We start from the raw sequence: 24,118 nt of genomic DNA on the forward strand, positions 1-24,118 counted from the left end.
TTTCTTCTGTCTTGAGTCTTTATGATAAGAACAGCGGTTTTGTTTCCGACACAAGAACGACGTATATGTTTTTTGTTGTAGCAGTGCTGAAGCAGAGCTGTAGCAGAGCGGCAGAGGGAGGAGTGCAATACAGATGTAAATAGATACGACATTTTTTGTAGGTTTCACAAGAAAAAAGCCTTATTTGCTACATTTTCTCTAAAATAAAAAAAGAATTATGTAACAATAACATGAGATTTGAGGCTGGTTTCTTGTTCCCGCAGTGAAAGGGACAACGACACGCCTAGAGAGGGGGGAGACACCGCTAGATGTTGTTGTCGGTGGAAGCAAGGAAGAATTATTAAAGGTGATTTACATTTAGATCTCGAGGGCAAGGGGGGCGGCATTTGCTTATGTAATGCGCTCTGCTGGTTAGCAATTGATGTTTTTACGGACCGTTTTACCCGAGAAAGCTGCATGGGGCGGCGCCGGGCTATTGTTTGCTCGAAGGAAGTCTATATTTAGGAGTTCTGGACAGCGCACAGAGTGTTGCGAATATGAGGGAAACGATTGACGTTGTAGGAAAACGAGGAAAAAGAAATAAAGAACGGAGGAATCAAAAAAAGAAACGAATTCCGTGCACGAGCATGAGCGTATGCGGTGTGTTCGCTTATTTAATTGTCTTCATGGCGCTCTACAAAGTCTACTATAAGGTCAGCACATTCAACTGGCTTCTCACTGGTGATCCAGTGGCCGGCGGCTACGTCGCGGACTTCAAACTTTGGGAAAAACGTTGCAATGGCTGGTAGGTAGTCATCCGGAATGTAGCTAGATCTGGTACCTCTGATGAACAGGGTAGGTCCGGCCCAGTTGTATGTGTCAGGCGTTAGGTTCCATTCCATTATAGTCCCCTTTACAGCAGCGTCTTTTAGGATTGAAAGTGGGACTCTTTCTTTGTAGCGGTAATTAGTGGTTAGCGGATCTTTATATTTCTGTAGTAAGGTGGTTAAGAACTGTCTTACGAGGATACTCTTTTCGCCGGTCATCTTCAGGATGTGCTCGTCGGCCTGCTGATACGATTGGATGGCCTCGTTTTGAGTTATTTGTTGTAACGAGGTGATATACTGGGTGAAGATTGACTGCGGGTGGACTGAGACAGGGGAATTTTCTACGCTAACAAGCATTGAGCACAGTTGTTGGTGGTGCAGTACTAAGCTCATTGCTACTTTGGCGCCCATTGAATGGCCTATTATGATTGGCGACAGTATATTGTGTTCTTTTATCCATTGTGCCACATCTGCTGTCATTGCGTCGTAGTCGTGCCTGGTGATGGTTGGAGATTTTCCGTGGTTACGTAGGTCTAGACTGTAGACGTTTCGCTGTAACCGTTCGTTCAGCAGCTTTGCAAGGGTTCGATTGTTTGCTTTGTTGCCCAAAAATCCGTGTAACAGCACGATGGGTGCGGGGGGGGTGACCGTGGATTGGGCTGGGTCTTGGTTTGGATTACTTCGGACACAAGCGGGACGGTATCGATATTAGCTAAGCGGGGGTGAATGTAGCGTGGGGCTGACAGTGTAGTGGATCTTCTGCATATCTCCCGGATAACAGGTTTGACTGTGAACATTTTTGGAATCTTCTTGCTTATTGGTTGTTTGAAGTGTTGGTCACTGTTGGTGTTTCATGGGTTGTAGCTTTTAGTTTGCACATTTTTCCATTGAATCAATTTTTTTATGGTGGTTGAGGGGGGTGGGGGGGGGGGGAGGGATGACATGCGATGTTCAGGGTGAAAGATTTACTGAATGTATATATATATATATGTATCTATATATATGTTTGTGTATATTTGTGTAATGCATGCTTAAAATAAATAGAATCAATACTATAGATCCTAAATGTTGAACTACAAAGGAGAAACATAGCCAGTTGTTCTTTCAAGGAAACTGTTGGTTTTTCCTGGGAAAGGGGAGTGTGAGCCTGTTTCTTCTTTTTCAAGTGTCTTCACCAAAGAATAAGAATATGAACTTGTCGCGCTTTCTTTTGAACTCGTCAAACTTCTTTATACGATCTTGCAGGTCTTCTAATTTCATTGGCTGAGGTTGTGATTTTTTGTAATGAGTGGTGTCTTCGCATGTGGCTTGCCAATTTCTGTATCCGTGAGAAATAGATAGACTAACTAGTTCAGAGTTATTACCCTTTGATTGTGAAGGTTGTTGCTCTCTATGCTGTTCTTGCTGTTGTTTAGCGGAGTTTTTTTGGACCTTGAAAAGCCCTTTTGGGACCACTTAAGTAACTTCCATTTTATCCTGTTGCATTTCTTCAAGAGTCGCTGCTTATGTGACGAGGTGCTTTGCTGGCCAAATATCCAACGCTTGATATTTACGGTTTTACCACCTTGATTCTGGAGACGGATGAGGCCATCAGGATTGGCGGCCGCTGCCGCCGCCACAGTATCAAGACCGGCAGTGAGAATGGTGAAGCCAGAACCTAGGGATGTACCGTTGGTGACATCCTTCAATTGTTGAATAAAGAGTTTGACAACGTTATATTTGCCCTCGTTGTCTAGGTCACCTTCAGCTTCAGCTTGCATAGCTAACTTGTTGTGCTTTCTAGCCATCTCGCTGCACCAACAAGAAAGCACAATGCCTCTCTCATTATCTCTTTGGGCCCAGTCGTCAATGGCGGTGTCTAGGCCGACTAACAATTCTGCGCTGTCTAACTCGATACAATTGGACAAGAACCCCTCTAGAGAGCGTAATACGAGGCCGCTTTCGACTTTCTTTTCCAAGGAGAGACATGTTACAAAGACACCCGCTAACTTCTGAATAAGAAGCTGATACACTAACATATAATTGAGGTGATAGCGTAATTCCTCTTGTGAATTGGTGTCGTGATTGGATGTTAATTGAATATCAAACCTAAAACTTTGCAACGTCAATTGTGGTATATTTGTCAACAATAGTAAAGGTTTAATCTCGATGATTGGTTCAGAAGCATGTTGGACAAACTTGAACTTTTCAGTAAATTCCCTTGAAGCTAAGTAGTTTTGGAATATCGAGATTTCGTATTGGTTTTCATTTACAAAATTCGATATCATTGCTAATATGTCATGCAAGCATGTGTTAAACCTGTCGTTCTGGTTTGATTGAATCCCTCCAGTGCCCCACTGCTTGAACACTGCAAGCGTCAACTCTACATGGTTCAAATGCATCAATACTTCAACTAAATAAGCGATTTTATGTTTTAACGGAGTGACAAACAAATTGGTACTCAAACTGCCGGAGTCGTCCAATTCGATATAACCATATCTATCATTCTTTGGCACTAGTATATGGTCATGAACCAAATCACACAACGTATCCAACGCACTGCTAAACGAAGTCATAACAGAGGGCAAGAAACTGCAATTTGAATGCGGAGTGTTCATAGTCACAGCATCTTCCCGGATCGAAAACCTTACTATACTCTGGGAATCTAAACGAATACTGGTCCCAGAACTCTTGTCAATCCCTTTACCAGACAACCGGTAGCTATCCTTAATAGGAGCAAATTCGCCGATTTGACGATGTAAGTTGTTCACCCTAGTGTCAGACGTCCCTCGGCCATCATTTGTTGTGTCGTTGTTTTCATCATCATCATCTTCTTCTTCTTCTTCTTCATTACGGTGATCTTCGTTCTCCTCTAATGGCGCAAAAATAGCATCTATGGACCTTGGCAACTGATCATCTCCGAACAATGGTTTGGCGTTGGCAGAAGGATGTAATGCACGCTTACTTTTGCCAATACTGTCATAGCCTTCGGGAAAACTATATCTGCTCTTGTTTACGTCTCTTAGGGACAAAGACATTGTGTGTCTCTATTACTTTCTGTTTTTTGTCACAGGTTCTCGCATGGACTCTAGTTACTGTGTTGTTTCCTTAATACCCAAGTTTTATCAAACCGATCTCAGTAACTAAGTATCACTTTTTGTGACGCTGACACTTGTTCACAGGAAACCTTTTTTCTTTTTGGCACCTAAAACGCCGTTGCTAAAAAATCAGCGACAACGAAAAGGATAATGCAACGTTAAACCTTTAACATAATCTACGAGAGAAACTGGGATCTCCTGCTCCGTGGCACATCTTTAGAAATATAGGTCAGACTCCATTCAATTAAAAAAAATTTTGTACAGATCACTTTACAGCATTTATATATATATATATGTATATATCCTTAAAAATGGGCAAACTGAGTGCTAGACGTTTAATCGAATAAACCGAAACCCATGTCAGCGTCAGATTCGTCTTCCTCCTCTTCCTCAGCAGCTTCGGCTGGAGCATCAGAAGAGGCAGCAGCAGCAGCAGCGACTGGAGCACTGGAAGCATACTTCTCTGGGTTGGCGATTCTGTCAGACAACTCCTCAATCTCTGGGTAGATGTAGTTGGAAGCAATCGCAACAGCCAACAAGTTCTTGTAGTTGTTGATCAAGTTGTGGCCAACAGCTGGCAAGGTTGGGTAACCAATTGCCAAGGAGATGGTAGCAATGGTGTTTACAGCAGTGACAAAGTGGGAAACCAACTCCTCATCAGTAATATCCAAGATGGTAGATGGGAACACCTGGCCATTGTCGTAAACTTGAACAACAGTCAAACCGTAGGTAAATGGAGAGATGTTCAACAAGTTCAACAAAGAGGCCTCGGAAGCACCAACCTTCTTACCGGCTTGAACAACATTGACATCAGAGGTAATTTCAATGGTACCTCTGGCAATCTTGGTTGGGACACCCAAAGCTTGGAAGAAAGAAGTCTTACCTGGTTCCATACCGGTGTTAACAGCTCTAACCCAGATATCCTCTGGTGCAATAGCACCAGGTCTAGCTGGAGCAGCAACCTTGTTAGAGATAATAACGTCCTTGATCTCAGACAAAGGATCGTTAGTGAAAACAAAACCAACGTTACCCTTGACAAAAGGCAACAACTTTTCGTAGTCTGGGAAGTCGCTAATCAACCCTCTAACGGCTCTTCTGACCATAGTGTTCTTACCCATCAAAACAACAGCTCTACCTCTTAGAGCCTTTCTGACCTCATGCATCTGTTGAGAAGACACATTGTCAACACCAACAATGAACACAGATTTGTATTCCTCCAAGTAGTCTCTCAACTTTGAGAAGTATTCAGCCTTCTTTTCACGGACGCCTCCCATTTCAATTGTAAATTAACTTGATAGGATGTTTAAAGGTATTCCTTGACTTAGACAGACACACACTTCCTCCTAAGCAAAAACTCTAGCAACCACTGTTAAAAGTAGCTCATTGTAGTATTAAAAACTTCACCAATTTTTCACTCATTTTGGTGCTACAAGGCACTGAGGACGAGGAGGAGGGATCTCGAAATTCCGGCAAATTTCATACTCGTCCATAATGACTACTAGTACAGTGCGTCCCACACAGCATCGGATTTTCTTCACGTGTGTTTTTGCGGTGTGTGGGTGTTTATCCACATTCTGGTGGATGTATGGGTTCCAGCAGTCGCCCTCCATATGGCAGCCTTCCGTTTCCACACAGATCGAAAAAGAACCAAAGCTACTATACATATATACCTACGCAATACAAGCTCGTATCGACCACTGCTTTGGGCCCTGCTGACCAATATCCCTATGCAGACAAATCAGGAAACACAGACCGCTCCCACTCCCCCCCACCAGCTGCTGTTCAACGGCCAGCCCATTCCTGCGAATCTCGCAGAGCCAGAAACTTGCTTCGCGTATATCAAAGCCAAGATAATCGATTGTCTGCTCTTAGAGGTGCATGGGCAGCGTGACCGTTTCGCCGTCGACGCATACGCCCAGATCGGCAGCCAAGACCAAGTGCAGACCGTGGTGCGTCGCTTACTCGTAAAGCTCGCCGAGAAAAAACAACCCGTGCTGATGTACTCGTATGGGAAGCATGTTCAAAGATTACTGAGCACAGTGGAAACGCTAAAGAAACAGCTGTGTGATCGGGAGTTTCCCTTTGAACAGTTTAATCATATGAGTTGTTTTGTGCATGTGCGTGTGGGGAGGAACGAATTACTAGAACAGAGGATTAATATTCCGGTGCTTGTTGTAGTGATTGCGCCTGAGGGAGAGTTTTTTAGTATGTCTAATTTCCAGAAGCAATGAAATTGGAAGCCTAGTAATGCTATATATCTAATGTATATTCGTGTGTCTGAAAGAGGTACCTTCGTAAATAGGAGCGACGTTTGCTGCAGGCACGAGGTGTATTGTCGAGGACGACTAACTTGAGGTCACGTGCCAGCTTGAACTTCTCGTCACGTGCCGTAGATGCATGTCCCAATTTGGTGATTGTGCATATATTGTTTTAGCAATCTGGTTAACGGTTGCATTATCCGTTTTGTCGGTCCAACGGTCTGCGGATGGCCTGCTGTAGAACGTAACAACTTAGTTCCTAAGCCTTTCGCTAATTCTTGGTACTTTTGTCCTTCGAAACGGATGTCTCGATCGCTTACAAGCGTGTCTGGAACTCCATGGGCTCTAAAGATGTTGTCCATTAATAACTGGACACTTGTTCTCCTATAATCGTCTTCTTACAAGGTATAAACTGTGCATATTTCGAAAAACGATCTACCACCACTAGTATCATATCATTTCCTTCTACTGATTTTGGTATTCCTGTTAAGAAATCCATACTTACTTCCTTCCAACGACCCTTTGCTTTCAGCAAAGGCATAATGTTAAATAGCTAACAATGCTACTTGGTCCAGTTGTCATGCTCCTCGTCATATATCAGTGTGTAGTTCTAGCGATCACACCCGTCATTGGTGCGACTGGGACTACGTCCTGAGTTAGTCAGTTATCTGGCAGTGACTTGATCCGGCACACAACATTAGCATAAATATATGTTTTTTATACTATTATACTATTTGGTTATTTAAGTACATATCCGTAACACCGCTCGTAAACTGGACACAATGTGGCCCTGAGTTCGCAGGAAACTTGAATATATCGATATATGATCCAACACATCCTGAACAACAGTATGTTCTTAGTGTAGCACCATTTGGCCCGACTTTATCCACGACTGCGTAGTTAATGTCACGGAAGCCGTAACAACCGTCATGCGTTTTCTCAACTATGACTTTACTGTCACAAGAATCCCTTCTAAGCTGTACGACAGTCGCATGAGATAAGGCTAGAAACAAACAAATGCTATAAAAGAACCTTATCATATTTGGTTTTTCCTTTCTTTGTTGTCTAGTTTTGAATTATATCTAGTTGTTATCTTACTTAAACTATATTATAACTTTCTATTCTTTATATATTCCTTGCTAAATATACCTTTGATTCCCGGGTTTTATATATATATTTTTAGATGAGTACCCCTTTTGGAGTAAGATTATATATTTATATAATTATTATTATTATTATCCCCGGTCTCATCCATAGCTTTGCAATGATATTAGACCGGGTTCTAATCTTATACTCAGCGCGATCGAGGGCGACCAGCTTGAGGGCACGTGGCGGCTGGAGTTCTCGTCACGTGGCGGCTATACTTAGGTTGATGATCTGTTACTGCTTGTGTAGTCTCTAGTCTGGCTCAACTACCCTCTGTTTCTTGGTCTGTTAGCTTCTCTTTATTTTACGGCACGTGATGCGGGTTTGTGGGAGGTCGTGCATGGGTCTCAACCGTCCAGCACTCGACGGTTGTGTGGCCGAGCGGTCTAAGGCGCCTGATTCAAGTGTACGCTTACGGCTCCGCAGGGGGCCGGACACTCAGGTATCGTAAGATGCAAGAGTTCGAATCTCTTCGCAACCATGCTTTTTCTTTTAACATGCTTTTTGCACAAGTCCATGGGCATAATAATTTCCACCAAAAATCTGGTGAACAAAAATGATTTCGCCCAGGATCGAACTGGGGACGTTCTGCGTGTTAAGCAGATGCCATAACCGACTAGACCACGAAACCAAATGCCACCTCCTAGAATCGAACCAGGGTTTCAACGGCCACAACGTTGTGTAATAACCACTATACTAAGATGGCAGAACTCATGGGGGCTTCCCCCGCGCAGACCATCAAATTACACGCCACACAGCATTATTATCACGTGACCAGCCCAGCCACATGCAATTTATTAAATACTTCCACTACACACAACTAGCCGAACCCTGCCCACTCAATGGAAAAGAAAGACACTGGCGCACCGCACTCCAACAACTGGTCCGCCCCAGCCTCCACCTCCCGGTACCGCACTCCACCCAATATCCATAGTTTCTTCACCCCGGTCCCAAGCCGCCCTCCACAAACCACCTGCTGAAGATCAACAGCCTCCGTATAGTAGTCAATGGCTGGCTGCACAGCCATATGCGAATGGTACCTCAACGGATCCCCAGGGTACGCTATAAACCGGGCCCCAAACCTCGCCCCCGGCGACAAGAAATAGTTTTGTTCTCGCAGACTCTTGAACATCAAGTAATCCCCGATTTTAAGATACCGTGCTATCACCGCATTCACCAGTCCCTGCTGCAACACCGCATCCTCAGAAAACGCGCGCACCTTCTCACTCGTCAGCCGCGATTCGTTGCACGTCTCGATGAACAGCGACTGCTCCTCCTCTAAACGCCGAGCGCCATCGCCATCGCCACCCTCGGCGGCTAAATCTCCCCTGTCGCCACCGTCGCCGCCCCCCCCGTAAGCGGCCTCCCTTTCCTTACGCTGCTGCCGCCTCCATGCTAGCTGCTGCTCCTTTTGCCGCCGCTCCTCCCGCCCCCATTGTTCCACGGTTTTCGATCCGACACCTTCCAGCGCCTCCTGCAACAAAACGTCGTCGCCCAAAAAATACGCATATCCTGACGCTACAAGCCACACAGCCTCCTCAGCCATAAGCCTCAACGGCACCGTTAGAAACAAATTCTGCTGCGCAGCCGTGGGTAGCGTTCCACACAGAATTCCTACTGCGCCCCGTTCTCTCAGTCTCTTCACATCCTCGATATTAAACACCAGCGGCACGGCCAGCTTGCTGCTGACCGAGATAGCCACCTTCCCTGACGGCATGCTTGGTCTCTTGTCTGCAACCTCTTGTCTGCTACCTGTTGTCTGTTGTTCTTCCTCTGGTCTCCGTTCTACTTGTTCGTATCGCTCTCTTCTCTCTCTTTCTCTCCCAACAGAGGACAACGTCGCTGGTCGTCAACCACGGCTGCGTGGCTTAGCAAATTTTTCTTATCCGCCCCCTCAGGCGGCGGCAATTTCCCTACATATCTCCCAGAAAACAACGCACACCCTTCCCCCCAAGTCCTAAAACATCTCTCTTAGCAAAAGCCGATACACAAACCCAACCTGTCTTTCCCAGAAACGCGCGTATCTAAACATCACATAAGCAGCTTTGCGTCTCTCGCACTCAGCCCCCCAAGCAGTTGAAAGAGCCTGCTCTGATCTTCCACGCCCCTCCCAACCCACACTCTACCCTGCTATTGTTCTCTTCCAAGAAACCTGCATGCAGACAGACAATAGCTCTCAAGGATCGCACAACAAAAAATTAAAGTTGCAATTGTTCCATCTTCTCGGCGCAGAAAACTACGCAGAATGCCCAGCTAAACAATACACATCCCCTTCCCACCTCTCCTCCCTCGAGTTGACAGGATGCCAGCCCCCTTCCACCCCTATCTTTTCCCTTTCTATCTCCATTCTCTTGTCCAAGCAGCCCGTGGAAACAGAAGCTTACGTGTAAACGCATAAAGAACAACAAAAACACAGCTGGAGACCAATATGGAAGGCAAAACCTGCATGCACTAAGAATGCAGATAGCTTTCGATTTTCTTCTTCCTGACTGATATTGCCGAAACAGGCTGAGCCAGAATGCAAGATCCTTTTTTTCGTTGGTCTCTCTCTACTCGGTGCGATGCACACACGGACGACGAGTGATGTGTGATAACATGCAAAAGAGGCTGCATTAGATAAAGACATCCATTAAAGTGGACGACCCAGCCAGCCTGTAAGTAGAACTTAGATGGGTTGAATTTTTTTCTGAGAACGAATTATATACATACAGTTTTTATATCAAGCAACAAACTATATCGCACCAAGTAAAAAAACTTAGAATACATAAAATAAAAAGGGTACTCTCTCCTCTCTCTCTCTCTTTCTTTTAAATAATACACACCCACCATCATATCGTCGTCGTTGTCATTGGGTTTTTTTACAAGGGAATAGATATTATCGTTTTTACAATATACATCATATAATAGAAAACTATTACATACTATACACACAAGACCGAAAGAGAAAAGTTGAGTGTGTTTTTTGTCGTGGGTCAATTCAAGAGGGAGCGATTCAGGAAAAACGATTTCTACAAAAAGACAGGTCTTGGTATCAATCAGTCAAGATTAGAGAAGGAAGAACAGATTTTAGACCTTTTTTGGATTTTTTGGATTTTTCAAAAAAGCGATATAGGTTGTGGAAGAAGAAACAGCACAGCCAGCACAGCCAGCACAGCCAGCATTGCCAGCGAAATTGGATTACCGGAACGAATATAGAGAAGAAACAGTATCGGGGTTAACTTTGATTAGTGAACAGTTTCGAGAGATCGAAAAGAACAAGCTTAAAAACGGCATCTAGCTATCTATCTATCTATCATCCATTAAGAAAGGTGGGTTCTCTGATTTTTGGTCGTCGTGGGTCTCTATTATATAATATATGGCCAGGAGTGGAAGAGACAAAGCATAGATAGTATTAGACAGAGAAGGAAAAAATAAGGATGATTCAGTCAATTCATGAGAGTCGTCTTGGGATGAGTAGGCGATCTAGTAAGGTTAGTATTTCGTCGGCGTTTCCTATCAAGCCTGAGCAGTTGGGGGAGTTACATGATCCCAAATCACTTGCTGCGTTCGATAGAGTATTTGATTCGAACGAGCAAGGTTTGTACAAGTTGTTGAAGACGGATCAGGATGCGGGGCTGACGCTGTACGATGAGAATGTGAAGGATTCGGAACGTTATCTGGTGTACGGGGACAACAGGATCCCTGAGCGGAAGTCGAAAAGTTTTTTACAGCTTACCTGGGCGGCATTCAAGGATCAGACGATGATACTGCTGACTGTGGCGGCGGTTGTGTCGCTAGCGCTGGGTTTGTACGAGACCATTGGGCAGCCGGTTGAGTACGACGACGAGGGGAACGAGATGGCGAAGGTGGATTGGGTGGAGGGTGTGGCTATCATGGTTGCGGTGTTGGTTGTGGTGATTGTAGGGGCGGTGAACGATTATCAGAAGGAGCTGCAGTTTGCGAAGCTGAATAGGAAGAAGGACGATCGCGATGTGATCGTGATCCGGAACGGAGAACAGCACGTGATTTCGATTCATGATCTTTTGGTTGGTGATTTGATCTGTTTACAGACCGGGGATGTGGTACCGGCAGACTGCATACTGGTGAAGGGGGCATGTGAGTGCGACGAGTCTGCGCTGACGGGTGAGACTGATACGATCAAGAAAGTTGAGATTAATGTGGCGCTGCGGAAATATAAGGAAATGGTGGCATCAAACCCTGGAGTGGATATAGGTACTGTATATGGTGATGAAGAAAATGTGCCCGATCCGATGCTTCTATCAGGTTCGAAGTTGTCTGGATTGTGCCAGGCTATTGTCACATCAGTAGGTGTTAATTCGGTGCATGGAAAAACGATGATGGCATTAAAGGTGGAAGTTGAAGAGACTCCTTTACAACAGAGATTGGGTAATCTTGCGGAGAACATTTCGATATATGGTTCGCTGGTGGCGCTATTATTGTTCATCATCTTGTTTGCCAGGTTCTTGTCGTATTTGCCGGCAAACAAGAAGTACCATGGCCTGAAGCCCGCTCAAAAGGGTTCCAAATTCATGGACATCTTTATTACCGCAGTAACGGTGATTGTGGTTGCTGTACCTGAAGGTCTGCCGTTAGCAGTCACGTTAGCCTTAGCATTTGCAACCACAAGGATGACTAAAGACGGTAATTTGGTTAGAGTTCTTCGTGCTTGTGAAACCATGGGTTCTGCTACAGCTGTTTGCTCTGACAAAACGGGGACCCTAACACAGAATAGAATGACAGTTGTAAAAGGAATACTGGGTGGTTCTCATTTTGACGATACAGTGGATGCAGGCCACAAGGGTATCAGGTCGGAAACGGTCTTTCACAATGATCTTTCAGAGGAACTTCGGAATGATGTCCTTTCAAATATAGCATTAAATTCAACCGCATTCGAAAATAAGGAGGTAACCCAGGAAACAGAGATTAGCTGTAATCCATATCATAAGCCTAGAAGAGTTCTTTTCCCGTGGTCTAAAAATAAGAAAGTCCAAGAACACGAAGAAATTGCGAGTGCTTCAAAGTCTCAAAAGGAATCATTCATTGGCTCTAAAACTGAAACTGCATTGCTCACTATCGCCAAAAAGTCACTAAATATGACTGATTTGCAAAGTCTCCGTGAAGAAACTATACAGTTGGGAGTAGAATCGATTGTACAGGTTATTCCTTTCGAAAGTTCGCGGAAATGGGGTGGGATTATCGTTAAATTAGATAACGGAATTTTTAGGTTTTACATCAAGGGTGCAGCAGAAGCGGTTTTAAGAAGATGTCGCTATAAAAGACTATCTGACAACACAATTATAAAACTTTCACCTGAAGTCTACCCACAGGATGAAAATATAATAAGGAGTTTGGCTGCAGATGCATTGAGAACCATCTCTCTGGCACACATGGACTTTTCTAGTAGATTGGCGTCATGGCCACCAAAAGAGTTGGAAGATCCATCCAATCCTTTAATCGCCTCTCCAGAACTATTATTTGGTGAAGAACTCAATCCAACTGGCTCTGATAAACCAGAAATTATCACTAATGACAATAGTGGCCTTGTACTCGACGGTATTGTCGGTATTCAAGATCCCTTGCGTGAGGGAGTCAAAGAATCTGTAGAACAGTGTCAAAGATCAGGTGTAACGGTTCGTATGGTTACCGGTGACAATATATTAACTGCAAAATCAATTGCCAGAAACTGTAGTATCCTATCCGAAGAACAATATCAAGACTCCACATGTGCTATGGAGGGTCCTGTTTTCCGTAAGCTGTCGAAATCTGAGCAGGTTAATATTATACCGAAACTGAGAGTTCTTGCTAGATCCTCTCCGGAGGATAAAAGAATCTTGGTGGAGAATTTGAAACAAATGGGCGAATTAGTTGCAGTGACTGGTGATGGTACAAATGATGCGCCAGCTTTAAAATTGGCTGATGTTGGGTTTTCTATGGGGATTGCGGGAACAGAGGTCGCCAGAGAAGCTTCTGACATTATTTTAATGACGGATGATTTCACTGCCATCGTCAATGCAATAAAGTGGGGTAGATGTGTCAGTATTTCAATTAAGAAGTTTCTTCAATTTCAGCTTACTGTTAACATAACTGCGGTTATCCTAACATTTGTTTCAGCAGTAGCCTCTTCTGATGAAGATGCAGTTCTAACGGCAGTGCAACTACTTTGGGTCAATCTTATTATGGATACGTTGGCCGCACTTGCTCTCGCAACTGATAAGCCTGATGACAACATTTTAGATAGGAAACCTAATGGTAGAAATACTCCTCTGGTTTCGGTTTCTACTTGGAAGATGATTCTTGGACAGGCAGCACTTCAATTGGTAGTCACATTTATTTTGCACTTCTGTGGTAAAAAAATATTTTACCCCGGAAGAGATAAGATTTCTGGACATGAATCACAGAAGCTCAATGCTCTAGTATTCAATACCTTCGTCTGGTTGCAATTTTTCAAACTATTGGTGTCCAGAAAACTGGACGAGGCAGATGGAATATCTAATTGGAGAGCTAGAATCACCACTTCAAACCTAAATTTTTTCCAAAACCTATCTAGGAATTACTATTTCTTAGCTATTATTACTATTATTGGAATGTGCCAAATTCTGATTATGTTCGTTGGTGGTGCTGCTTTTTCAATTGCGAGACAAACGGGAGCTATGTGGGCCACCGCCATTATATGTGGAATGTTGTCCCTACCAGTTGGTGTGCTGATCCGAATCTGTCCAGACGAATGGGTTATTGCTATATTCCCAACCACCCTATTCAACATGCTCAAGTATATTGTCACCTTAAAATTCTTAAAACGTCCTTTAAAGAAGGAACAGGAATCATTATTAATAGAAGGAGAACCTAACGGACACGACTTGTTGGGCTCTTCTGCATTTGAAAGGGCTAAGCTAGATGTCCTGATCCACAAGGAACGTTTTAAGGACTACGAAGTTTCCTACCTCAACCCTGCCAGCATTATCAGGAAATGGAGGTGCTCACAAGATTTGAATCCTTCTGATGATGAACATTCACTTATTGCTTCTTTGACTATGGTTCCAACGTTAGTTGGTGGTGCAGTCGGTGGTTTTTCGCATATTACAATCAAACCGTCGAAAGAATTCGCACAAACCGTAGCTGTAAGTCCTTCTAGTGTTGGAAGCTCAAGCGCTACTGACGATATTGAGGAAATAAAATAAGAAAGCCGCCTGTAATTAATTTTCGCAAGGGTAGCGTTCACATCATTCTTTAATTGTATATTAATTAGGTAGTGTCAACTATATTGTTAATCACTGAAACCGTTTTTGAAAAAAATTGTGCTTAGCCAAATTATATAAATCTTTCATCTAATAATCTCTGACTTAAATATTGATCTTTTTGAGATTGTACTGCTTTTGCAAACTCTAGATAAACGGGATAAAAGTTTGTGAATCCCTTTAACAATGGCTTCAAACTGATAAATGAATCAATCTTTGCCATCAGTTCCGAGTTATTACTAACGGATTTTTGGTCTGACCCAGAATCTTCAGTTAGTTTCACTAATATCGTTTCTTTTAACGTATCTAACGCTACTTTGAAGTCCTCGGCGGTAACCTTCTGCAATTTGATATCTTTATCCTCTACAGAGATAGTCATAATTGTCCTCAACTGCTGGAATACATCTTGAACTGTCAGCAACCTTGACTTGGTTAACTTCAATTTATTTAGCTTATCGACAATACCAGCACTATGCTCATAACTTGTATCCAATTCAACCAACTGTGAATTGATTTTAACAATATCGCTTTCTAAAGACTTCACTGAGTTCGCTAAAGTGTCTAAATAATATTCTAATTTGGTCGTCCCAAGGTTACCTTCACTTTGAAATTTTGAATAACTTAAAATTTCTGCAGGCTTCTTTAATACCTTAATTGTATTTTCTAATTCCTTCGTTAAATATCTAGTATAATACTCCAATCTCGAAAGCAAAGACCATGAAATGGACTGCATGTCATTCAACGGTATCTCTGTAGACGATAGTAAGATGTCTAGATAAGCCTGAGGAACAAACTGCTCATCGAAAAACATCTCCAATATTTCATCTTCCTGGTTCATCTTCAGTTATTCAGCCCTATATGACCATGGTAATTATATTCAGTTCTATTCTATCGCTAATGCTGTTGTTGTGAATGGATGTTGTATGAAGTTCCCTGTACTTTCGATGTTAGAGTTACAAAATGTCCGGGTAATATTATATGCCCACACACATCAGCTGATTTAATCAATGATAATTGCCAATCATATATTATTAATAAATCGAAATTATGGGAATATACTGTTCAAATGCTTAATACTTTGCGCAAAACGACCAGTCTCCTACGGCCCAGATGGATTTATCATTCGGGTCAGCAACATATTGGGCAATCTTATGGTCATCGGCTACCAAAAATGTCTGGTCCTTAAAATTACCACGGGAATCTAGTGATATCTGGCAGCTACTGTCTACGTTAGATGATACATAGAGAGAGTCTTGGAAGTAAAAGAGACGATCTGCTGATGCCCCCTTGTTGAAAAATAAGTGGTTGACTGCCTTGTTTGTGTATCTTGTATCCCACTGGGCAATACAACCATTTTCGTATCCGGCATATATGTAATGTGATAAAGAATCCCCAAGGGCTGTATTGTTACATGACAAGGTGGTACATGGCGAGGAGAACTGGCTTGGAAACTCTGCTATCTGTTGCTTAGAATATATGTCATGGTATGTTAAAACACCTGAAAAATGGCCGGCTATTACGGTTTTGTTCTCAGTGCTATACTCCAGATGATTTTCATTCACAGTTGCTGCTCTTCGCCCTTCCAAGTCCAATAATTGCATGGTATTAATCCCATCAAATGCGTTATCATCCCTTCGAAAATTCCTTAGCATAGTCCCGCTTCCACATTCCCAAAGCTTAATGGTTCCGTCCTTTGAACACGATAAAATGTTCCGACCTCGTCCAATGATGGCAGATTCCGTCACCGCAGCCTTGTGTCCAGTGAAAGTCCTAGGATTAGAGCCATCCACCGCTGACCATATCTTTACCTGCATATCCATTGACGTACTCAATAAAACCTCCCCACTGGGGAAAAATTTCAGCGATGTAACATAGTCTGCATGACCATCAAGCTCCTTATCCAGCGAAAAATGCTTGTACACAGATATCTTCCCATTACTGTCTCCAAACGCACACCAACTTTCTTCAGGGGTATGCACCAGATCAAATGCTGTGAAATGCCGTGCAGAACTCGATTCGCTCTCTCGTCCACTAATAATGTCCTTTGTGTAAACTATTGAAGGTAATTTGAAATAGCACTTATGCTTACCGCCCTCGAAACTAGCCTCATAAATCTGGGGGGAAACCTTCTTAAAAACGTTCCCCTCCCCTGCATCGAACACTATCTCATCCTCAACCTTACTCACCTTAACTGTATAGTCCTTCACTGTATGAATGTCCGGTTCAACATTAATGTAAAATTGCTCCATCTCAACCTTACCCTGCTCCACATCCTTAATACATTCCACCACATCTGCTTGAATATGAAAACTCGGTAATTCCCCCATGCCTCTCTTTCCTTCAATTCAAAAAAACCCCCTCCACGTAAAACTGTCTCGATTCCTGCTAATACCGTGGATTTCAACCTAGCAACTGCTAATTAACTCTCTAAACCTATTGTAAACCCATTTCATCCTCCATGAACTTGCCGTCTCCAAACGACTTGCATTCGAAAACTGCAAAATTGGTTTTGGATTAAGTTATCAACACTTTCGTGGTGCACGGATCTTAAACAGATCACGAAAGTTTCAAAAACGCGAACTTTTAAAGCAAGCCCTCGCCCAAAATAAAAGAGTGGCGAAGTTTTCTTCAGAAGAGCAAGATCAGCACGATAAAAGTTGAGGTTTTAGACGTTGGGTTGGCTATTAGAAGTTGTAAAGGCGTGAATCAGTTTATTTGTGAATGATGACGTTGAATACAACTGTAAGTACGGGTGATTTGGCGACTATTTTTAAGGATAGGTCGAGGTATGAAAATCCAGTCGGGGGCTATTATCAATGTTCGCAAACAAAGAAGGCGGAACAGGTGGCGACTAGTAAGAAGAATTTAATATTGATTAATGATGGTACATACCATATGAAAGCGTTGTTAAGAGGGGAAGCATCTCAGAAGGCTTTGAGTCAGAATTTGAAGAGAGGGGACATTTTCCGGGTAGTGACAGGAGAACCTGCGGTTATCAAGGAGAAGAAGAAGTTTGTATTGATTATTGATGATTTTGAAATAACCAAGAGAGATGCAGATGTGAATGCACATACTGAGTTTATCGATGCGTACTTTGCGGCTCATCCAAATGAGGTGGTGAATTTAGAGGGCGTTGGGAACGAAGGTCAAGATATGTCGCCATCTCCAACTTTAGGATCTGGAGCTCTAGGCAATCCTGTGCAGTCAGTGCATAGACAGTCAGAAGTTCAACTACAACAGAGCAACCAATTTTCAGGAAATGAATCCCAAAAGTCCAAGCCTATATTTGCTATTGAACAGCTTTCTCCCTATCAAAACATGTGGACAATAAAGGCGCGAGTATCCTTTAAAGGCGATATCAAGACATGGCACAACCAACGCGGTGAAGGTAAACTCTTTAATGTTAATTTCTTGGACACTTCTGGAGAAATTCGTGCTACTGCATTCAATGATAATGCTATGAAGTATTTTGAAATTTTACAAGAGGGAAAGGTGTATTATGTTTCCAAGGCTAGAATACAGCCATCTAAACCGCAGTTTTCCAACTTAAAACATCCTTATGAGTTGCAGTTGGATAGGGACACTGTTGTGGAAGAATGTTTTGAGGCTACTGATGTTCCAAAGATGAACTTTAGTTTTGTGAAGTTGGATCACCTATCTAGTATGGAGGCAAATTCCAGTGTTGACGTCTTGGGTATTATTCAGACAGTGAATCCTCCATTTGAGATGACCGCCAAATCAGGAAAAAAGTTTAACCGTCGTGACATTGTGATTGTCGATGATACCGGCTATTCCATCAGCGTTGGCCTATGGAACGAACAAGCAGTGGACTTCAATTTGCCGGAGGGTTCCGTTATTGCCGTGAAAAGTGCAAGAGTAACTGATTTCGCGGGCAAATCTTTGTCCATGGGGTTCTCTAGTACCCTTCATCCAAATCCTGATATCCCTGAAGCTTACGCCATAAAAGGATGGTATAATGCCAAGGGCAGCGAAACCAATTTCCATTCTTTAAAAACAGAAGCAGGCGAATCGGGCGCGGTTAAATTCATCGCTAACCGTATCACAATCGGTAGGGCTAAAGAGGAAAATCTTGGCAGAAGTGAGAAAGGTGATTATTTTAATGTTAAAGGAGCGATCAACTTTCTAAAGGTTGATAACTTTGCATATCCTGCATGCTCCTCTGAAGGTTGTCAAAAGAAAGTGATTGAACAAACTGATGGTACATGGAGATGTGAAAAATGTCAAGTTGACCATCCTAATCCAAAATGGAGGTACATGCTGACAATATCTATTCTGGATGAAACATCTCAAATCTGGTTGACACTGTTTAATGACCAAGCAGAAAAATTGTTGGGCATGGATGCGAACACATTAACAAAGCTGAAGAACACGGATTCTGAACAATTCCAGAGAGTAACACAAAGCGTACAAATGAATGAATTCGATTTCAGGATTAGGGCCCGTGAAGATACTTATAATGAAGAGACAAGGGTTAGATATACTGTAGTAAATCTTTATCCGCTGAGATGGAAGACTGAGTCCGAATTTTTAGCTGAAGAATTGTCTAAAACTTTCTTAAATTGATAGTTTATCTCTGTTTTTGTATTTTTATGGGTGCCTCGAACTTTGTATAATTAGTAAGATATGGTTAATATGACGATTTGTTGGCTGCTTGCCTTTACTGCGGATTTAAAATGCTAAAAAAGCTGCCTACATAATTTCTACCATACCGTTGGGTATAAATAACTCATTTAAAACCTGTTCTCGTTTGCATTTAGTCACTAATATGATATGCTGCTAATTACCTTCTCTAGTAAATTTATTCATGGCTTTTACAATGGATTCACAATAGTATACAGATAAAACAGTTTGTCTCAGGTGAGCTACTTGTTTGTATTTGGGAGGTAGGCAAAAATAAAATGGCAGTTAAAGGCATCAGAAGGAGACCTATTCGATATTACAAGTATTGTTATCGATATAAGATAAAATGTAACAAAAAGATGCCGTGTGCAGTTTGCGTCAAGTACAATGTAATCGATGGATGTGTATCTATGGTTTTAATAACACCTATTTAACAAATTATGATAGGAAAACAGGACTTTAAAATCGCCTACAAGTGAAGCAAGAGAATATTAAAGGCAAGGACTTGTTACCCACTTTTCTGCAGATTTATGAACCAAATGCTGTCTTTTCTCTGGAATTGAAAACAAAGAGGTGGGAAGAATTCATAGAAGTAGGATTGTTCCATTTGATCTTTTGAATACAGAGGTAACAAATATTCAATATATTCGATTGTTGTTTCAGAAGACTATTGGTGGTATGAGAATACTTCTTTTTTGGTGCCAATTTAAATGTTGTTGAACTGAATGTGGGCGCTGAATGGTTGTATATTGCTTTGCAGGATGGTAAACCGCTTTGGAGGGATCCTCAGCTGTTGCATCAGGAATTCCATTTTTGACTTCAGAGAGTATGTTTGAAACCATGCCCTTGACAACTGGAAATACTGCAAGTAAATTATTTTCTAAAGGGATATTTCTGATTAATAAGATATGTGGGACTGTAATGAGTAATTTGGGGATGCGATCTCAATTGAAATCATGACTTCAATCAGAACACGAGTAGTCGATTTATACCAGCTGATTGCTGAACTTAGGGAGAGATTCGAAGCAAATATCTTGGGGAACTACCTATCTGGACATTATTCATATACCTACACAGACTTAACTTGAGATCTGAATTGCTCTCCATAATGACACGAAGGAGCCATATAGTAATTGATAAAACAGAAGCGTGGAATTCATGCACGAGCCTGGAGGAACTCCTGATAATATTCTTATTCATGATGTGCGCACTATCTGCGTATTAATACTACTCCTGTTGCACATATACAGAATTCTAAATCTTTCAATTGCAAGGAGTTTTGCCTGATAAAAACGATCACTTATGAAATGCGAGAGGTCACCCTTACTGACCCAGTTAATTTTAAAATTGTGTTAATTGAGGATCTAGTGGACGGACGATGAATTAAGTTATTTTATTTCAATTAAAAATATCATGACCCATGTATGGTCTAAAAACATGGACTATAGATCTCGAAAAGAAAATAATTCGAACTGCTTCGCAAATGCGAATTCTTTAATGCTGAAAGCCATAATGCATACGACTCTGTAAATGGGCGTGGCATGATTCTAAATCAACATCCCTAACTTGAGACCGCAATATCTTTCTGGCCCTGGGATCTCTGATACCAATTATTTTGTGATTTAAAAATATTATATAGATATCATGAGTTCAAATGAAATCATCATAAGAATATACGCCCCTAAATATATAACCGATTATTGTTTTACCCATAGATATTATTATCGTAGCTTACTAAATGCAGAGGTCAATACTGAATCTGGCTGCCCACTAGATTTCGACTTGTCAAATAATTTCCAATACCTCAAAGTTTCATCACCTGCACCAGATACTATTGTAGTGCCATCGGCAGATAACGTTAGATGTAACACTCTAAAACTATGTCCCTTCAATACCGCTAGCGGTTCTAGGTTTGGGCAATCCCAGAGAGTCAAATTAAATTTGGAATATCCGTGAGAAGTAACCAATTCGTCAGTATTTTTTGACCAAACCATATTACAAATCTGCGAACCTGTATCTGTGTCATTCAACTTTGTTCCCGAATTAACGTTCCATATCTTTAACTTTCGATCAGCAGTACCACCACCGGTGGCTAATGTTGCACGTTTGTGCGGTGACCAAGCCATTGCTTTAACAGCAGCAGTATGTTCTGAAAATCTCAAAAGGGCCTTCTTAGAAGGCCCATCATAGACATACACCATATTATCGTTGCCACCAGAGGCTAATCTGTTTTCTTCGACGTTCCACTTCAATCCACAAACCTCCTGTGAGTGCGTATTTATTTGCTCAAAGTAGTGCTCTGGCATGCGCACGTCTCTATGTAATATCTTATGGTCTCTACTCCCTGAGCTAAGGATGTGGTGATTCCAGGATAGACATGCGACACGATCCAAATGACCAGATAAAGTCCGAATACACTTTTTTTTAACGACATCATGCAATTCTACAATTCCATCGCTTAACCCTACTGCCAAATGTGATCCCGAATTAACCCAACTTAAACTCGTATATTCAAGGTCAGTTTCACACATCTGAATTACTTCATTACTGTTATCATCTGTTAAAAAGACAGTCTTCCCCAAAGCTACTGCCAACATATCTGTGCTAGACCAATCTATAAGATCGTAGTAAAAATCATCTGCCAAAGATGGTGCGTCAAGCACTCTATATGGAACCTTGGCTATATCTCTAAACCTCTTTCCGGGAGAAAGCAATAACCTTTGGGAGTCGGGCCTCACTGGTGAAATAGAATTCATAAACTGTTGCTGCAACATCGAAACAGTAGAATTGCGTGTTGCACTTCTTTCACGGTATGTAAATAAACTGGCACCTCTCACATTATTCGACGTTGGTCTCTGTAGACTGTCCGTGCTCGTAAACGTAAGCCTCTTGGGTGTGGCCGGGGTCGACGATGTTGAATGGTCAGAAGAATTAGACTTCGGTGGAGTATTTGGCTCCTCTAAACTCTGGGATGCAGTACAATGAATACGTTCGATATTATTTTCATTATCATTCGAGTCTTTCGACAATTTATCGCCAAAAAGTTCATTCTTCAAAATGGTATCAAATGTTTGATGTGCCTGTCGTTCTTTTTGAAATTCAATCTGATTATCTGAAGTAATGGGCGATACATATGTTAAATTCGACGTACTGCCAATTGATATCACTGTATTCAAATCCATATTTGTCCTATTAGGCATAAATCTATCCGTATAAGCATTTGTAGATCGTGGTCGTCTTACTGGAGATGATAGTAGTGAAGATGATGAAGAGGATGAAGAAATGGGACGTTTACTGACCCTATTATTCGCTTGTGACTTCTTCGCAGGCGATGTAGAGGGTGTGTTATCCATGAATGGACTATCATTATCTGACATTATTAATATATTCCTTTAAATTAATGTTATATTATCCAAGGTAACTCATATTACGTTTTGTTTCTGATATTTGTTAAAACTTAATATACATTAAGAGTTTCCAAATTTTTTTTGCTACGCAAGTTTCAGCTAAACGTTAGAGAAATATTTAAGAGGTCCATTTTAACTTTCACTGTGTAAAAGTGACACATAAAACAAGAATATAGAAGGATATTTACTATCAGTTAATTAATCCATGATGTGTTGCTAGTAGCCTGTAGCCCCTTGACCATTAATATGCCTTCGTAGTCTGTAGGAATGATGAATTTTTCCAATGATAGGTCATTACCTCTGACATCAAACTTCTCTTTTGTACGGAGATCTATGTATACTTCTTCAGCCTCATCTTGTTCTTGTTGATGGCCTAGCTCGTCTAGTTGATCGAATTCGTCCTCTTTCTCTCTGTACTCAACGTTTTCTTCCACTTCTTCAAAATCTGGAGCTAATGCGCTCCATTTAGGAGGAATTATAATCGACCAGATATAGACGTTTCCCGACTCAAGCCCATTGCTTGTTATACACATATTGTAGAAGTTCCAGTCTATGTTGAGTAATTCTTCTTCGGGGCCCTCTAAGACTCGTACTAAAGTTCCTGATCCTGTTTCCCAAAGATACAAATCATGGGCAGAAGATCCATGGGCAGATGCAACGATATACTCGCCGGAATGGTTGCTAAAGGCAATTGAGTTCCATTGCAATTTGTTGATGACGTCCTGGTATTTGTGCTCCAAATCGAGATTTATTTCGAAGGAATCTTCGTCGATTGTGAAAGAGTATTGTCTTATTGATCTATCGGAACAATTAATCGCCACTCTGTCTCCATAAGGTGTTATTATAATATGCTTGATATTCGAATTACCAATAAATGCTTTCTTAATCAATTTGAAGCCAGAATCCTGAGGGAGAATCCGATAGATAATCACCCAGCCGTTTGAAGTACCCGTGATTATGACTTCTTTAAGACGCGGGTGTAAGCATGTAACTAAAGTATACCCATAATCTTTCACCTCTTGCTGTTCCAGCTCCATCGCTGGGTCTCTGATCTCAACAGCTGTGGCTATATCGTGAGAAAAATCAATCATAAATCCATATTTTTGTTCTAAAACAGTTGCAACACACCTATTGGCATCAATTCCTAATATATCACAAGTCCAAACAGGCCCATCAAATCTATATCCCTTATAACACCTCCAAGGCATTTTTAAATCCCACATCTTTACACTCCAGTCACGAGAACTACTAAACAAATAACGACCGCACTGAGACCAAGACACGGACTGAACGGACCTTACATGAGAACCACCCCTATTACCAAGCATTGAAATGGGTTTCTTAGTATCCATATCATAGATTACAATCGATCCATTGGAACACCCAACAGCTAGATAATCTCCCCCATGACTAAACTGTAAACATTCACCTTGTAATGGAATCTCAAAAGTGTCGGTTAGTTTTTCCGGGTACTCCTTAAGCACACTAAAAGGATCTTGAAGCAACCTATTAGCCATTCTGAATCTTCTCAAACCTCGAATTACTCCT

General features: G+C 41.9%; 9 protein-coding genes, 3 non-coding genes and 2 further genes across 12 annotated transcripts, besides 1 other annotated feature; 4 read left to right on the forward strand and 10 right to left on the reverse strand.

The window, feature by feature from the left end:
* Positions 1–653: 653 nt before the first annotated feature.
* On the reverse strand, positions 654–1,603 carry Ecym_6157 (the record flags this gene model as incomplete).
* Positions 1,604–1,967: 364 nt separating this feature from the next.
* Ecym_6158 lies at positions 1,968–3,823 on the reverse strand (the record flags this gene model as incomplete).
* Positions 3,824–4,218: 395 nt separating this feature from the next.
* Positions 4,219–5,157, reverse strand: RPP0 (60S ribosomal protein uL10; the record flags this gene model as incomplete). The annotated part of the gene is made up of 1 exon (XM_003647316.1): positions 4,219–5,157. The coding sequence occupies one exon, from the start codon at positions 5,155–5,157 to the stop codon at positions 4,219–4,221; it is 939 nt and encodes a 312-aa protein (XP_003647364.1).
* Positions 5,158–5,493: 336 nt separating this feature from the next.
* Positions 5,494–6,114, forward strand: POP6 (ribonuclease P/MRP protein subunit POP6; the record flags this gene model as incomplete). The annotated part of the gene is made up of 1 exon (XM_003647317.1): positions 5,494–6,114. The coding sequence occupies one exon, from the start codon at positions 5,494–5,496 to the stop codon at positions 6,112–6,114; it is 621 nt and encodes a 206-aa protein (XP_003647365.1).
* Positions 6,115–6,304: 190 nt separating this feature from the next.
* Positions 6,305–6,686: a sequence feature (solo-LTR fragment).
* Positions 6,687–7,654: 968 nt separating this feature from the next.
* Positions 7,655–7,768, forward strand: Ecym_6161. Its single transcript has 2 exons — positions 7,655–7,692; positions 7,725–7,768. It is a non-coding gene; the product is annotated as a tRNA-Leu (tRNA).
* A 76-nt stretch (positions 7,769–7,844) lies between these two features.
* On the reverse strand, positions 7,845–7,919 carry Ecym_6162. The gene has a single exon. It is a non-coding gene; the product is annotated as a tRNA-Val (tRNA).
* A 2-nt stretch (positions 7,920–7,921) lies between these two features.
* Ecym_6163 lies at positions 7,922–7,993 on the reverse strand. Its single transcript has one exon. It is a non-coding gene; the product is annotated as a tRNA-His (tRNA).
* A 114-nt stretch (positions 7,994–8,107) lies between these two features.
* SEN34 (tRNA splicing endonuclease subunit SEN34) lies at positions 8,108–9,004 on the reverse strand (the record flags this gene model as incomplete). Its single annotated transcript, XM_003647318.1, has 1 exon — positions 8,108–9,004. One exon carries the CDS (start codon positions 9,002–9,004, stop codon positions 8,108–8,110), a length of 897 nt encoding a protein of 298 aa, XP_003647366.1.
* A 1,699-nt stretch (positions 9,005–10,703) lies between these two features.
* PMC1 (calcium-transporting ATPase PMC1) lies at positions 10,704–14,465 on the forward strand (the record flags this gene model as incomplete). The annotated part of the gene is made up of 1 exon (XM_003647319.1): positions 10,704–14,465. The coding sequence occupies one exon, from the start codon at positions 10,704–10,706 to the stop codon at positions 14,463–14,465; it is 3,762 nt and encodes a 1,253-aa protein (XP_003647367.1).
* Positions 14,466–14,595: 130 nt separating this feature from the next.
* COG7 (Golgi transport complex subunit COG7) lies at positions 14,596–15,360 on the reverse strand (the record flags this gene model as incomplete). The annotated part of the gene is made up of 1 exon (XM_003647320.1): positions 14,596–15,360. The coding sequence occupies one exon, from the start codon at positions 15,358–15,360 to the stop codon at positions 14,596–14,598; it is 765 nt and encodes a 254-aa protein (XP_003647368.1).
* Positions 15,361–15,592: 232 nt separating this feature from the next.
* Positions 15,593–16,849, reverse strand: RPN14 (Rpn14p; the record flags this gene model as incomplete). The annotated part of the gene is made up of 1 exon (XM_003647321.1): positions 15,593–16,849. One exon carries the CDS (start codon positions 16,847–16,849, stop codon positions 15,593–15,595), a length of 1,257 nt encoding a protein of 418 aa, XP_003647369.1.
* Positions 16,850–17,243: 394 nt separating this feature from the next.
* On the forward strand, positions 17,244–19,106 carry RFA1 (replication factor A subunit protein RFA1; the record flags this gene model as incomplete). Its single annotated transcript, XM_003647322.1, has 1 exon — positions 17,244–19,106. The coding sequence occupies one exon, from the start codon at positions 17,244–17,246 to the stop codon at positions 19,104–19,106; it is 1,863 nt and encodes a 620-aa protein (XP_003647370.1).
* A 1,778-nt stretch (positions 19,107–20,884) lies between these two features.
* On the reverse strand, positions 20,885–22,540 carry CDH1 (Cdh1p; the record flags this gene model as incomplete). Its single annotated transcript, XM_003647323.1, has 1 exon — positions 20,885–22,540. One exon carries the CDS (start codon positions 22,538–22,540, stop codon positions 20,885–20,887), a length of 1,656 nt encoding a protein of 551 aa, XP_003647371.1.
* Positions 22,541–22,764: 224 nt separating this feature from the next.
* Positions 22,765–24,087, reverse strand: SWD1 (COMPASS subunit protein SWD1; the record flags this gene model as incomplete). Its single annotated transcript, XM_003647324.1, has 1 exon — positions 22,765–24,087. The coding sequence occupies one exon, from the start codon at positions 24,085–24,087 to the stop codon at positions 22,765–22,767; it is 1,323 nt and encodes a 440-aa protein (XP_003647372.1).
* Between the last annotated feature and the right edge of the window lie 31 nt (positions 24,088–24,118).

The sequence above is a fragment of the Eremothecium cymbalariae genome, chromosome 6, assembly GCF_000235365.1.
Source record: "Eremothecium cymbalariae DBVPG#7215 chromosome 6, complete sequence".
Lineage (NCBI taxonomy): Eukaryota > Fungi > Ascomycota > Saccharomycetes > Saccharomycetales > Saccharomycetaceae > Eremothecium > Eremothecium cymbalariae.